General features: G+C 46.7%; 1 protein-coding gene across 5 annotated transcripts; it reads right to left on the reverse strand.

The window, feature by feature from the left end:
• Nucleotides 1-744: 744 nt before the first annotated feature.
• LOC127316135 (F-box/FBD/LRR-repeat protein At3g26920-like) lies at nt 745-3,057 on the reverse strand. 5 transcript variants are annotated; one of them, XM_051346561.2, is made up of 3 exons: nt 1,826-3,057; nt 1,608-1,697; nt 745-1,480 (listed from the first exon to the last, which is right to left on the reverse strand). In XM_051346561.2, exons 1-3 carry the CDS (start codon nt 2,978-2,980, stop codon nt 1,115-1,117), a joined length of 1,611 nt encoding a protein of 536 aa, XP_051202521.1. In that variant the 5' UTR covers nt 2,981-3,057; the 3' UTR covers nt 745-1,114. The 5 variants fall into 5 exon arrangements, with proteins under 5 accessions (XP_051202521.1, XP_051202517.1, XP_051202526.1 ...); XM_051346557.2 differs by having other exon boundaries at nt 1,796-3,057; XM_051346566.2 differs by having other exon boundaries at nt 1,608-1,742; nt 1,886-3,056.
• Between the last annotated feature and the right edge of the window lie 13,515 nt (nt 3,058-16,572).

Genomic DNA, 16,572 nt, shown 5'->3' on the forward strand with positions numbered 1-16,572 from the left:
GACCTAGAAAGAAGGCAACTTCGATTAGCATGCAACGCTAGGAAGCTACAATTTTGGGAAACACTAATTTTCAACCTTTGCTGATTCAGTTAACCTAAGCTCTAGACCATACCAAACTGAAAACACAAGAAAGATGCTCAGAAGGAGCAAAGTCTAATTCGCCATGTCACCCTCTTTTCAGTATGTCATCCATATACCAGCTTTGTCCACTTCACAAAGTAAGTTACTTCAGTGTAAATACCAAGCCTTGGTTTGACACTACCCATCGCGATTTTCCTAGGTCACATTTTCTTCTTGCCAATCACTTTTAGTCATTTCCATGCCTGTTTCAATAATTTGAGTGTCGAAACCGCTCAAGCCTTGTTAAGGCAAGCACAATGTTTAGGTAATAACCATAATCTGAAATTCTGAATACCCGGATATTACAGAACTTCGCCATGGAATTGCCACATCTCAGCAAAATCAGCTTCATCTAATAGTATCGGAGTTTCATGATCACCTCACACCAACATTTTTCAGCATGACAAAGCTCTTGCTCTGGTCAGTTTTCTGATAAATGCAAGGCAACAGATATCAATTGCATGAAGGAGACTACTTTTGTAAACTAAACAAGCATTGTTGGCAGAACCAAGTTTGGAAATGTTCTGCTTGTATGCTTGCAGTTCAAAATAGAATCTAAAATCTCAATAAGGCAGAAAAGTTGCCATGCACATTGCAAAAGGAATAAGCTTCGGACAACATATGTTTTAGACAAGAGGCATAAATACCATCCTTTTTCATTAAAGCAAGCGTTCAAAATAGAGATATAGTAGCTGCTGATATTATCAGCTTACAGTACAACACCCAAACATGAACAGAACAACCAATACCAACTTAACTTAGCAGATTAAACTAGCATTCTGTTAGCAGCTTAAACTTTCCAGCTTTCAATTTGAAGTCTGAGCTTAGATACTTGTTACACCACCTCCTCAATCCTGGTTTATTCTTGAGTTGGCCATACATCATATCATAGAGCGACTGAAGGGTGGACAGCATTAGATTACAGACATACAAAAACTCTGCTTTCAACAAAACAACACAATCTTGGGGATGGACATCAACTACACTTGTAGTATCAACAAAAGGCTCCGCTTTCAAAGGGATCAGCCACTGACAAATCATGGGTATCCATCTTGGGTACATCGGATTTCTTAGTACTGATTTTCAGTTCAATTCGAGCATCTTGAGAAGCTCTATTATCCACACATAGCTGCTTGCGTTGATTAGCCATCCATTTGTCGTTCCGCTTGTTAAGAACTTCGATTTCCATCTCTTTTAGCAACTTACTATTCAGAACAAAGAACTTGGCAAATTCAACAGATGGCCTCTTGCTGCCATTGTAATTCATTAACACCACTTTCTTTAGATGGAGCTCAAGGCACTCAATTGGATCCAACGGGTCATACTCCCTTGCATTATTCATATCGTTTGTTGGCTGTGACTGGAGATGGAGAGAAAAAATAATATAAATACAGTTGCTAAAAGGTTAACAACATCGTAACTGGCTAGATTACAAGTACATCAAATACCGATATTGACTTTTAAAGCAAGCGAATATGTGTACTCACAATGACATACAGCCTCACCAAACAGGGGAAGCACTTGAGGAAGTCAACAACGGCATCCAGATTAGGCCCAATAGAGTGGAGAACCAAAACCTTCATGGTGTGAATTTTGGTTGTTAAGCTCACAGCAATCATTTTCTGCCGAAAAGAAAAGGTGCAAACATGAATAATAAGCTTGTGCACAGGAATACCAATGAGCGATGGACGAAGGGTGCTGCTACCTCAAAAATAGTTGTTCCGAACTGGACTTTGGATAAGTATTGAGATAGCAAACCCAATACCTCCAGTTTAGGTGCGTGGATAACCTGGATCACTGGAGCCCACTGTGGATATAGCGGTAGCAATCTTTCTAGAGAAGGGGCATCCTTGATTACTAGCTGCAAAATACTCGACAGGACATCAGGGCTGAAGGCTAAGCTCCTAAGAGTTTGGGAGCTGATGCAGATGGCACCTATGCCAAAAATAGACGTCAGCTCAAGGCTTTCCAAGGCAGTGCAGCCAGAGAGCAAGTTGTGGAGAGCATCCTGCATTATGTAGATCCCGTGCAGGGTGAGCTGCTTGAGGCATGGGAAATTCAGACGCAGCGTTGAAATGGATTTGGGTAAATCGCAATGGATTAATCTGGCGACGCAGAGCGTGGGAGCGAAACGGAACACGGACAGCGGCATGTCCCTGATGTCGGTGAGATTGAGCTCCTGTAGGTTGTTGAGGGCTTGAGAGCGTAGCCAATCCTCCACCTTGTGCTCCCGGCCGCACAAGGGGACGTCGGCTCTATAGGGCATCCCCAAGTTGAGCGATAGGCGGCGTGCAGGGCCAAGGTGCTCAGACAGGATCTTCGAGACGAAGGCGATGAGCTTGCTGACCGAGCCACTAAAATCAACCACAAGATTAAGTGGCGCGGAGCGCCAGAGGGGAAGCCACCGGCGAGAGATGACCTGCGTGCGGGCGCCGTCCTCGGTGGGGAGGCGGGAGATGATGCTGCCGAGGACGTCGTCGGGAAGGGCGCTGATGAGGTCGAGGTTTCCCCTGTCATCGCGGTTGCCGCTGGGACTCCCTCCGTCGTCGATCTGATGGAATCTACGCTTCTTAGAACAGCGCATCGCCGCTGCCAGCTCCCTCGCGGTCGCCGCTGCAGCAGCTGCCGACTCCTTCGCAGCAGCCTCCGCCGCCACCGCGGCCTCTTTCGCTGCGGACGATGCCGCCGCCGCCTGCTCAGCGGTAGCCAAGGCCGCCATCGCGGCCTCCTTCGCAGCCGTGGCCGCCCCTGCGGCCTCCGTCGCAGCTGCCGAGGCCGCCACCGCAGCCTCTTTCGCGGACGACGCCGCTCCGGCGGTCTTCTCCGCGGCCGCCTCCAGTGCCGCCACCGCGGCCTCCATGGCTGGGGAGGCGCGGAAGGGTTTCGAGACAGTGGTGGTGTGGTGTGGCGTGCGAAATTGCGAATGGGGAACGAAGGAATGTACACTTCACTCCTTGCAAGTGTTTCGGCCGGTTTGGGAGTGTATTTCCCAGCCCAGCCCGACCCACCGTTTTCAAGCCCAGGTAATAAGAGCATCTTCACTCGTCATATGGGATCCGGGCTCTAGCACAGAACCCATACGAGAGCGCTGGCGGTAAAATAAAAATAAGAGTAGAGCGACTTCCAGTCATGGCCTCTATACTAAAAAAAGTTAAAATTTTAAAATATTATATAATTCATGTAAATAGTAGATTCATAGATACTTGGGTCATCCTTGGCTAATATTTGTACAAATTTGAAAACATAGACATTTTTAAAAAAATCCTAAAACTAGTAACCGATGTCGCTGCCACGCCCTAGGCCTAGGCGGCGGTACATCGCCGCCGCGTAGTCGTCCTCCCCATCGTTGGGCTCCTCCTTTGGCTGCGCGAGGTAGCTGCAGCCTTGACCGGTGTCCCCGAGCCTCCTGCGCGACCTGCTGGACTGGCCAGCGTGAGCGTCGTCGTCCCGGTTGACGAAGAGGCCGAGGCGACGGCAGCGCTCCTCCTCCTCGCGGCGGTGATCGGCCGCACTCCGGGCCTCGACGAACTCATCCGTCGCCTCGAATGACTCCAGATGGGCACAGCGTAGCCCCGAGAACTCCTCGGGGTCGTCCTCCGCCTTGACGATGGATGTCGTCGCCTTGTAATCCGGCGGCGGCGTCCACTCCCGCTTGACGGGCACGAGTTGGGTCGGCGGAGAAGGTTGGCGCCGTTCATGGATAACGCCGCCGCCATGGCAGCACCTGCGAGTAGGCGCCTCCTCCGGCTCGTCCTTCACCGTCGCCAAGAAACGTGGTGACGATGTGTGCTATGGCAAGTACCTCGCCAAGGAAGAGGAGGACCGCGACGAAGACAACGACGTCTAGCACCGCGCCGTCCACTGGACCTGGCCTTGCGAGGGCACGACCTGCAACTGTGGTGGCACCATTTGCAGTGGGGGTCGTTCCCCTCGGCGATGTAGGTGAGGACCCACACGAGGGTCCTCCCAGGAGCGCTCCACCACCGCCGCTGTCCCCTGGAGTTGTTGTTCACCGGTGGATCGCCGTTGCCGTCATAGGCGGCGGGGCGATCCTCGCGCTGGCGCTGGAAGAACAGCGTCCAACTATGGTGGTTGTCGGGGGACCAGCGCGGGTCGTTACACTCCTCCGGCGTCAACTCGCCCCGGTAATGATCACAGATGGCGGCTTGGCGCGCCACCCCCATTGGCACCGGCGAGACCAGAAGGTCGCCCGCGCTGAGCACCCATCCCGATGGACAGCGCATGTCCGGCGGGACGATGTATCCCGCCGTCCACTACGCGCGCGCCTCGGCGACGAGAAGCCAACGTCTAGTGTCGCCTTCTTGTTCGTGGTGGTCCATGGCGAGGGCGTTGGTGCTGGAGAAGATGGAGGAGTACGACGATTTTGGAGAAGATGGAGAAGGGCGCTGGCTGGAATGTGGGGCGAGAAAGTGGCGCGGGGGGTTTAAATGGTGCCGAGGGGGCGTTGGTGAGCATTAGACGTGATGCTAAAGACGAGCAGGAGTTGATGGCGAGCAGCATTAATGTCGACGCTGAAGATGAGCGGTCTTTGATGGGCGCAGAAGACGACTCTGCCGACCCTAATGAAGGCGAGCGGTCGCTGAAGACCACTACAAGAAAAGTTCTGATAGGCAACGTCCCAAAATCGTCCGCTAAGGGGTATTTTTCGTCGCCTATGGGTCTAACCCGACGATATGGGTTCTGTTGTCGAAACTGCGTCAGGCAAAGTCCTACCACGTTTTTTTCGGTCCGTCGCGCTTGGGCGCCCTTCCGCCACGGAAAATCGAACCGTTGCAGAAGTGTTTCCGGGAGCCCGTTGACTGCTAACGTCATGCAAACTGACACGTGGCAGACGCCGTTAACTGCTAGTTAACAGCGTTAACCGGCTAAACCCCGTGGTAGATGGTAGGCCCACACGAGGCCTGCCACGTCTTAAGCGGGCCGGCCCATTAAGTTTGCGGGCCGGGCCAGCTGACTTAGTTTGACCGATCAACTATATAGCTGGGCTGGTCCATAAGTTACGTGGGCCAGGCCTAACCTCTCAGGTTGACTGGTCAAAACTTTAATGGGCCGGCCCACTAAGCATGTGGGTCCACCTTAAAGCAAGTGGGCCGGCCCAAGAAGTTATTGGGCCGGCCCAATTAGCATGTGGGTCCCACTTTCCTGCTATCGGGCCGGCCCATTTAGTACGTGGGATCCACAATAGATCAAATGGGCTGGCCTAACAAGCCAGTGGGCCGGGCCAAAACACAGGTGGGTCCCACTTTCCTGTTAATGGGCCGGCCCATTTAGTATGTGGGGTCCACCATATAGCAAGTGGGCCAGCCCAAAAAGATAGTGGGCCGGGCCGAAAACACAGGTGGGTCCCACTTTCCTTTTAAAGGGCCGGCCCATTTAGTATGTGGGCTCCACCATATAGCAAGTGGGCCGGCCCAGCAAGATAGTGGGCCGGGCCAAAAACATGGGTGGGTCCCCCTTTCCTGTTAAAGGGCCGGCCCATTTAGTATGTGTGGTCCACCATATAGCAAGTGGGCCAGCCCAACAAGATAGTGGGCCGGGCCAAAACACAGGTGGGTCCCACTTTCCTGTTAAAGGGCCAGCCCATTTAATATGTGGGGTCCACCATATAGCAAGTGGGCCGGCCCAACAAGATGGTGGGCCGGGCCAAAAACGCAGGTGGGTCCCACTATCCTGTTAAAGGGCCGGCCCATTTAGTGTGTGGGGTCCACCACAAAAGCTTTTGGGCTGGCCCAACAAGTTAGTGGGCCGGCCCAATTAGTATGTGGGGTCCACCGTAAATCAGGTGGTCTGGCCCGACGAGTTAGCGGGCCAGCCCAATAAGCTTGTGGGGCCCACTTTTTCTCGGGCCGGCCGGTGAGTGGGTGGGGTCCACCTTAAAGCAAGTGGGCTGGCCCAATAAGTAAGTGGGCCAGCCCGTTTAGTTGGTGTTTATATGCCGGCATAATAGGCGCTTTAGGATTTTGCGGGCCGGCACATATGTGATTTCGCTTAATTGGGCCGTTTAAGTGATGGGAATTTGTGATTTAGATACTGAGAATATTTACGCAGCACATGATTTCTGTCGGATAGCCTCACTTACCACAAGCACCAAAAGAAAAAATGCGCGAAAGAACTATAAAAACTAACTAAATATTACATCAGCTGGAAGGCTTTGAAAAAATATTACAGAACCCAGAGAAATTGAATGATAATTAAACCTAGCAATACAATGAAGCGATCCGGTAATCTTTTAAGTTGTCCATGCAGCACCTATATCTGAAACAAAGACATTACAAGTTAAGACAGCAACAATGGAAAGGCAAAGACACTACAATATTGTTTGCCAAAGAATTTGGAACTCATCATTTCGTCGTTATAACAAGATCATTGTAATGCGCACAATAAGCAAACAAAGAGTGCATGTCGCATACCAATAGCCAATATAACAGAGCATGTTAGAATGAAACAGCAGACTTACTACTGTCGAGTCCCATGCAAATCAACATGTTCAGGAAGTACAAGATTGGCATGAACAACATAGTAGCAGGCTATAAATTTTGTAACAACGACTGAGCAAGATGAAGTTATGATGGCTACATCTACAAAGCAGGGAATGTAAACCAAAAATAGAAGTTACGATGGCAAAAGCTAAAGAGGAGGGAATGTGAACCAACATGTGCCAAGTGCAATTACTTCATTTTGGACGTGAACTAAATAATACTCCTGAACTTATAGTGAAGGGGATGCAAATCAAGATGTTTCGGGATATAAACTTGTAATGAGCAACACACAGAGGATAGTTAATGCTGGAGCTTAGGATGGACCAGATACAGAATATAGTGGGATCACCTGTGAACTTGTATAAGAGGGAATGCAAACCAATATGTTCAGCATTCCATATGTGAGTGTCATGCCAAGTCAGAGAAACAAGTCAATAATGCAGCTTTTGAAGAACAAGATGGCACGCAAAATTATTATCTAGTAGTATGACAAATTTATTTGTACTACAGGCTAGATAGCAGAGTGATAGCATGCCAAACTAAGTCCTTACTTTGTTAGCTTACAATGAACTAGATACAAAACAATGGCATCACCTGTAGTACAGGGAATGCAAGCCAACATGTTCATGGAGTGAAAAATTGGCACAAACAACATAGTAGCAGGCCATAATTTTTGTAACAACGACTGAGCAAGATAAAGTTATGATGGCTAGATCTACAGAGCAGGGAATGTAAACCAAATATAGAAGTTACGATTCCAAAAGCTATAGAGCAGGGAATGCGAACCAACATGTGCAATTACTTAAAATTGGCCATGAACTAAATAATAGCAGGATGTTACTATAATAGCTAGGAATAAAACAGATAGGAGTTATAATGGCATCACTCATAAACTTGTAGATAAGGGAAACAAATCAATTTGTTTCGGGATATAAAGTTGTAATGAGTAACACATATAGGATAGTTAATGCTACGGCTTAGGATGGACCAGAAACGGAATATAGTGGGATCGCCTGTGAACTTGTAGAAGAGGGAATGCACACCAACTTGTAGAATCAGATGGCAGACAAAATTATGATGGAAGTAGCTGCTGTGACGAGTTCAAATAAATTTGTACTGCAGGATGGTAGAGCGATAGCATGCAGGAACTAATAGCAGGCAGTTACTTTGTTAGCTTACGACGAAGTGGATAGAAATAATAATGGCATCACCTGTAGTACAGGGAATGCAAACCAACATGTTCAGGGGGAACAAGATTGGCATGAACAAAATAGTAGCAGCCTATAATTTTTGTAACGACCACTGAGCAAGATAGAAGTTATGATGGCTACATCTACAGAGCTGGGAATGCAAACCAAAATGTTCAACCGCTTAAAGTTAGCAATGAACTAGAAAATAGCAAGGTGTTACAGTCATATCTAGGAATGAACTAAAAGAGCTTCAGACAAACAAGCATCTGAACCCAGAACATGGCGCTAAAACAAGGGACTTACATTAGGAGAAGCACTCTGTGGGAGTCACAGCAGATCTTCCTGGGGTTGATAGATCCGGTGATGAAGTACGCTACATGTGCTACTTGGGGTTGGAGAGACGGCCATTACACTTCATGGTTACTCATCTCATCTGCAAAAACGTAACGGCGCGTCGTTAGCACAAACAGGTTCCCCCAAGATTAAACAAGAACTTGCAGGCAAGCAATAGAAAAGCGACAGTAGAAGAGTTTAGATCATGCACGGTGCCGGTGAAGCAGATCCAGTTCATGCACAGCGGTGTCGGTGAGCAAGATCCGATGCGGTGGACGACGGATCCGGCGAAGCGGCTCCGGTGGGGTGGACGATACCGCAGCTGAAGCGACTGCGGTAGACTGCTGGATGAGCATATGGTTTGGAGGTTCGGCGGGGATGATCCGGTCCGGTTGATGACGGCGTCGATGAAGCGGCTCCGGCAGGCAGCCGGATGACGAGGATCGCGAGGCCTCGGGTAGGCCAGGGAAGTCCGGCGGGGATGTTCCGGTGCGGTGGTCGTGGAGGTGGGAGAGAGAGGGACTTGGGAAGTTCCGTTGGGTGGTCTGAGGGAAATGATTTTTTTTGGGGAGGGTTTCCGGGCTAGGGAGGTGGTGTTCGAAAAAATGATGGGCAGACCCCCCCACCAACCGACTTTGCTGTCATCTCCACAGGGGTAGAATGGGAATTTGGAAGCGTGTGAAATTTTTGTATTTTGTGGGCGGGAAGTTTTGCCGCTATGAGATTTTGAATTTGGCTACCGTCCAACTATAATGATAAAAAATTGTGAGACCGTACTAGTACCTCTGTTCAAGGCCGAGTGCAAAATCAAATCATCATCACCTTGAATATCGGTCACTACCATGATCATGATCTATCTCTGAAATTAGTTTATCCGCTAGATCTTGCAAAATATAATGATAAAAAGAATTGTGAGACCGTACTAGTACTTCTCTTCTAGGCCGAGTGCAACATCAAATCATCATCACGTTGAAATTTTTTTACTACCATGATCATGATCTATCTCTGAAATTGTTGCATCTGTTGCAAAGTATAATGCTAAAATTTTGAGTGACCGTACTAGTACTTCTGTTCAAGCCCGAGTGCAACATCAAATCATCATCACGCTGAAAATTTGTTACCATGATCATGATCTATCTCTGAATTTGGTGCATCCGATAAATGTTGCAAAGTATAATGATAAAGAATTTGTGAGACAGTACTAGTACTTCTGTTCAAGCCCGAGTGCAACATCAAATTATCATCACGTTGAAATTTTGTTACCATGATCTATCTCTGAATTTGGCGCATCCGCTAAATCTTGCAAAGTATAATGATAAAGAAATTCTGAGACAGTAGTATTACTTCTGTTCAAGCCCGGGTGCAACATCAAATCATCATCACGTTGAAAAATTGTTACCATGATCATGATCTATCTCTAAATTTGGCGCATCCGCTAAATCTTGCAAAGTAAGATGATAAAGAAATTGTTAGACAGTAGTAGTACTTCTGTTCAAGGTCGAGTGCAACATCAAATCATCATCACGTTCAAAATTTGTTACCATGATCATGATCTACCTCTGAAAATGGGCGCATCCGCTAAAACTTGCAAAGTATAATGATACAAAATTGTGAGGCCGTACTAGTACTTATGTTCAAGGTCGAGTGCAACATCAAATCATCATTACATTGAAAAGTGTGTTACCATGATCATGATCTATCTCTGAATTTGGCGCATCCGCTAAATGTTGCAAAGTATAATGATAAAGAATTTGTGAGACAGTAGTAGTACTTCTGTTCAAGCCCGAGTGCAACATCAAATTATCATCACGTTGAAAATTTGTTACCATGATCATGATCTATCTCTGAATTTGGCGCATCCGCTAAATCTTGCAAAGTATAATGATAAAGAAATTGTGAGACAGTAGTATTACTTCTGTTCAAGCCCGAGTGCAACATCAAATCATCATCACGTTAAAAATTTGTTACTATGATCATGATCTATCTCTAAATTTGGCGCATCCGCTAAATCTTGCAAAGTATAATGATAAAGAAATTGTGAGACATTAGTAGTACTTCTGTTCAAGGTCGAGTGCAACATCAAATCATCATCACGTTGAAAATTTGTTACCATGATCATGATCTACCTCTGAAAATGGGCGCATCCGCTAAAACTTGCAAAGTATAATGATACAAAATTGTGAGACCATACTAGTACTTATGTTCAAGGTCGAGTGCAACATCAAATCATCATTACATTGAAAAGTGTGTTACCATGATCATGATATATCTCTGAATTTGGCGCATCCACTAATCTCACAAAGTATAATGATAAAAAAAATTCTGAGACTGTACTAGTACTTATGTTCAAGGCCGAGTGCAGGATCAAATCATCATCACGTTGAAATTTGTTACAACGATCATGACATATCTCTAAAATTGGCGTATCCACTAAATCTCGCAAAGTATAATGATAAAAAAATTGTGAGACTGTACTAGTACTTATGTTCAAGGCCGAGTGCAGGATCAAATCATCATCACGTTGAAATTTGTTACAACGATCATGACATATCTCTGAAATTGGCGCATCCGCTAAATCTTGCATGTGGCGCATCTCAGTGCGGAGCAACAGGCCGGTGCTATCAAGGTTGAGGCGTCAGTAGCGTCATCGGGCTCTCCTCTTTTGATAGATCTTCTACATGGCGCGGCGCACCGCCCGTCGAGAAGCAGTCACATGTGATACCGAGGTGGAGACGTCGCCGACATACTCGAGGCGCGGCCGCCCTTCTACGAGCCAGCGTCGACTCAAGGTATGAATCCATGCGTTGTCGCGCCCCTTCTTCCGATGAAGTGGGGTGCCTTAGATTTATTGTTCTCCTCTTACGATTATTTCGAGCCGAACATGTGTGCTCTTTCTCTGAATATATTGCTTGAAAAGCTAACGAAGTTACTTAAATTCACTTCGTTCTTAATCTTGCGTGCTAATTTTGTTATTTTTGCTGACAGTGGTGCGAGCAAGGAGATTTATTTGTGGGTGTGCTGAGCTGTTAGGCCTAGGTCGAAATCCTCAGCTAAACGAGGCCTTAGCTTAACACATAAAAAAGGTGTTCAATCTCGCCCACAATGTCCTCTTCTTTCCTCTTCCTTTATTGGAACTTGTTTCGCAGACAAGGAAAGTGGCACATGTAATGTGAGTAAAACCCTCTTAGCCAAAATCAGCTACGAGCAAGATTTTCTGTATTGTAGATGCCCCAATTGACTCTCATCCCTAATGTAGTCTTTTTTTATGTCAGTATAGACTTCTTTACATGGCATGCATTTGCCTAATGAGCAGCATTGTATTGCCATTCTAGCCAACCTGATCGATATGTCAAGCTTCATGCACGAGATGCCATGTTTAATTTACTCCCTCACTCCGATCCATATTTCTTGGTGTAAAATGAATGTGAATCGAAGGGAGTACTTTTCTTAGATAGTACTATACCAGTTCAAAAAAAAGTACTGTACTACTACATCACAAATGCATCAAAAGAGTACTACATCACAAGACTACCACGGTTGTACTAGTAGAGTTTAATGCTGAACTTCCAAAGGGAATAAGATTACACATATGAACTTTAAACAGGACCAGGAGCATGAGGGCCAGCAGCAGGGGCGTTGACCGGGAACAAGCCAGGCAAGACGTAATTCTGGAGGAAGAGGCCATATGCTGCGTGCTTGGCCTTGGTTGCAGGGCGGTGCTTCCCCGATGTACTTTGGCCTACACCCGTCGCATGCTAGATCAGGCTGCGGATGTCCTTCTGGAGGATTTTGCCACAGAATGGGCAAAATAGCTCCCCGCGCATGCGGAAACGAATTTCACCAGCCTTCAGCCGCTTCAGAACGTAGCAGCTCTTCTGGTCCCTGCGCTCCTTGTTGTCGTCCATGTCATCAGAATATTCCTGTGAATTATAAAGTACATAATAATCAGGTGTTTAATGACAGATCGAATAAATATTGCACTATCATAAGCAAACCTTAGAAACCCTAAAATTAAATGTGTAGAACAAGTAAATGGCAGAAGAAATCATACTAAATCACGAGAAAACCCTATGAACAGCAATGAACATAAGCCACAACAATTGCAAGTCCACTAAGTATGAACACATAAATTAATTATATGACTAATCAAGCCAACTACATGGCAGATTAGTCGAAATTAAACTAGAATCTGACCGTACGAACTGTAGAATCAAGTACGTCTACAAGAACAAGGTAGGAGATCAAATCAATCAAGAACTAGGTTCGTGCAAACCACATGAAAAGTAATATGACACAAAGAGGATCGGGACAGTTTCGGTAAAAGAGCAGTACCTCCTCGTCATCACCCTCGACATCCTCCTGGAACTGAACGTTTGGGCCGAAATCGTCGAAGGGGTCGAGGTCCGCGTCCAGCACCGGGTCTAGGAAGACCAGGCCGTGGTGGCCTGCAACGCCTTGCAGATCTTCGGCGGGAGCAACGGCGTTGCTATCCACCTTCTCCTCGATGGCCAGGACGCCCGTTTCGACCGAGGTCGAAGAATCAGACAAGCAGAGGAGACGAGCGGCCTGGGTGCCCGGTGAAGCCTCACCCGCCGCGACGGCCATTACCGTAGAGGCATCCTCTGCGCGAGCGGCCGCCGATTGCTCCGCCTCATACGCAAGACCTGTCTTCATGCTGTTGCGGTTGGAAACGAGGAAGTCGATGCCTCGGAGGTGCGGTGAGTTGATGGGGGTTTTTCACAGTGTGGGGGAGGGGAGAGGACGAGCTCGCGAGAGACAATGAGGCCGATTATTTTATAGCCTCTGACTCTCTGTATCGAGTTGTGGACGCGCGAAGTCGTGCATGTACTCGATTTTCCACTTTCTGAGAAACGTGTACGAAACCTTTTTTTCTTGGACCATTTAACTTCATGTGGGGCTCATGTATACCAATACTTCCAAACGTCATAAGTAATTCATAATCATTCAGAAAAATATGAGACCTTAACATTTTATTGTTTGTGTTAGATATTGTCCATGAAAAATAACAACCTTCAAAAAATAAATCCCCTATGCCAATCCGGTCATGCCCGTCTACTCCAACTAGCTTCCTCGAGTAATTTGTCACCTTACATTCTTAAAATGAACCAAAATTTGGCACAGGGGCATCACATGGAAAATGATGTTACCATTCTCTCTTCCCATTTTTGTTTGAATTTTTCAAAATTGTCATGCCCTAACGGAAAAAATGTATGTTCCTTCTATGAAGCATGTATCAAAATGGCATTACCAAAACCTGGGGGTGGCGGGGCACATGGTGGTGTGATGATACATCACATTTGGACCACACAACACAATTTGGACCAACCAAAAAAATTCAACCACCCTACACAAAACCTGGTCAAAACTAGTTTGACCAATATTACAAAAGTTGTACATAATTCAGAAACCGTCAGAAATATACGAAGCATTCAGGAGTCAATACTGAAGACAAAGCAATTATGCCAAAAGACGAAGGCAGAGGAGGAGCAAGTCTTGCTATATTGCACAACAAAGCCAAGTTCAACTTTTCATCGATTGCAAAATTCTGGCTGCAATTAGCACACCCTGGTCTCCTGATGTCGCAATAGTTGGCTGCTGGGAGCGGAGACACTCGACTTCCTTCTTCAACTTATCGCACTCTGTGCGAACTTTCAAGTACTTCATCTCGAAATATTGCGCATCTTCAGCATGCAACTCCACTTCCTGTCGAAAACTTTCACGGTCATAGTTGCAATCACACTGACCAGCCTTCTCAGTGACCACACTCATCGGTGGCTGGGCGCGTAGTTCCTTGACTTCCTTCTTCAACTTCTTACACTCAGCGAGAACGTCTGAGTACCGTTTATCAAAAGAAGATTGCACGGAACGGGCATTCTCCTCCGATATGGCACGATTTAAAATGTACCTGCCCACGAGGTGGCGGATTGTCTTATGAAGGATGGTGTTGTGGCCCTTGATCTGGTCCAGTTTCGCGGAGAATCGTGTTATCACATCCTGCATTGCAAATTCAACAGCAATGAAGTATGCAGAGTGCAGATGAGGGGGAGAAATAAAATAATGGAGTGCCAACCTCTTCAATATGCCTGAGAGCTGCAAAGTCCTTGTCCATAGGAACCTCTTCAACGATGGAACCGCCATCCCTGGAAGAAAGACAGTTAAGTAGTTGGACTTGGGAGCCAGCAAGGAGGCGATGAAACTGCGGCACGGCAATGGAAACATACACGGCCGAAGATGCACACACGCGCACTGGCTGCTCCTCTCCCGGAGACTGAGCATTCGTCTCTGATTCTGCATTCAGGATACCAAACCTATGCAAGAGTTGGAGGTTTCTGTTATGAAGGGTGGTGTTCTGGCCCTTGATCTTGGCGGCTGTCGCCGATAATCTCATAACCCCTTCCTGCATTGAAAAATTCACCTGTAACGAATCAGGGATCCTTTTTCATTCACAGGATAGGAAAATCATAAGATTAGGAAAAGCATAGGATTTTGTATACATTAGAGTGGGTGTATGTGCTATTTTATGGGCTATTTGGAATGTACAAAATGAATTCGTGTTTAATAAACCCAAATCTCATCCCTTCTTGCAGGTTATCCCTATGATTATTCACTAGATACGTATGTTTCTTATCTCCCGCCCGAGGATCAGCAGGATATCATGGAGTCTGGGTGAAACTGACTAGAGACAGACGCACGGGATTTTTACAGCCAGGGTGGCTGGCAGTTTCCTCATAGAATTACTTACTGGTGTGTTTTTGCCTTTTTGGCACCCGCTGTTTTCTATGTTTCGTTGGTGGATCTTTGTGTCGACTCTAGCTGATCCGTGAGAAGTTGTCATAATTTGTGTATGAACTGAAGAAAGCAATAAAGCAGCCATATACATCATTTTGATGCAGAGGCTGTGGTATGTCCCCCATTTCGAAAAAAGGAACAAACATAGGATTGAGATGTCATGGCTAGTTGAATTAATGTTTTATTCCTATATTATTCGCACTATTAGATTCCTATAGGATTAGTTCCTATATGATATGTTCCTATAAATCAAACAACTAATGTAGGAAAAAATCCCATAGGATCTAAATGCTACACAATTCTTATAGGAGTCCTATGAATTAAATAAGCCCTCATGCAGTACGGAGATGAAGAAGAAGAAAAAAAAGCAATGGATATATATTATATAGTGCATACATTATTAATGCTCTTGAGAGCTAACAAGTGCTCATCAAACAACGGGTCCTCGATAGCTAAGTACGAAGTGGATCCTGCGGTAGAAAGCACGAGCCTGGAACCGTCGGCCCTGGAAGATGATAGCCGGTTTAGTTGGCACCGCCTGCCAACAAGGACTCAACGAAAATCCGCATGGCGATGGAAACATACCCAGGAGCTTCGTACCTACCAGGTTGGCGAGAAACGAGCGATTTCTCAACTTGGGTAGGAATGGCGCTGAAACCAGCCGCCATGGAAGAAAGACGGTTAAATTGTTTGATCCGCTAGCCAGCCAGAAGGTAGAGAAACTTCGGCATGGCGATGGAAACATACCGGGGAGCTTCGTACCCACCATCTTGGCGAAACACGGGCGATTTCTCGGCATCGGTAGGAAGGGCGACACTTGAACGGGCGGCCCTGGAAGAAAGACGGTCAAATAGCTGGTTCTCCCGGGTAAAAAAAAATAGTTGGATCTGTTTGCCTTGCTGTAATCTGCGTTCATGGGGGCAAAGAAAGCACATGGCGATAAAAACCTACCAGGACTCTTGCTGGATTACTCTGCCCTGACCCAACAAGCCCGAAGCAGACTGAGCTTGCGATGGAAGCGCAGACATGCCTGTCCGCCGGCGCCGCTGGTACACTTTCAAAGTCGGAGTTTGCAGGACTTTCAGCGGGTGACATAGGCATCCCAAATGGGTCTGCCGAAGATAGTACCCGGGGTTTACTGAAGGCCCAATACCCGAAGAATAAGAAGATTCGGGAGCCCAAGATATATTAAGGAAAGTTAGAGTTGTAATAGGAAGTGTTATTTGTAATCTGGCGGGGTGAGTTAGAAACCGTCCCGGACTCTGTAACTTGTACAAAACGAAGCCCTCGGCTCCGCCTCCTATATAAAGGGGGAGTCGAGGGACAAAGAGATAATCGAATCATTGTTACAAACCCTAGTTTTCATAATCGTCGAGTACTTTTCGGCTGAAACCTTCGAGATCTACTTGCCCTCTACTTCTAACTAAACCCTAGCCTACAATCCATAGGCATTGACAAGTTGATACCTTGTCAATTGGCGCCGTCTGTGGGGACTAGAGGCGTAAGGATCTGATCTCGATGGCACGTTCAAGATCTTCGACATCGTCAACCGCAAGCAACGCTATGGATCGAGGTAAACAGATCGCTGCTGGTCCTGTCGATTTTGTTCCTCACCCACC

This window comes from Lolium perenne, chromosome 1 (assembly GCF_019359855.2).
Source record: "Lolium perenne isolate Kyuss_39 chromosome 1, Kyuss_2.0, whole genome shotgun sequence".
NCBI lineage: Eukaryota > Viridiplantae > Streptophyta > Magnoliopsida > Poales > Poaceae > Lolium > Lolium perenne.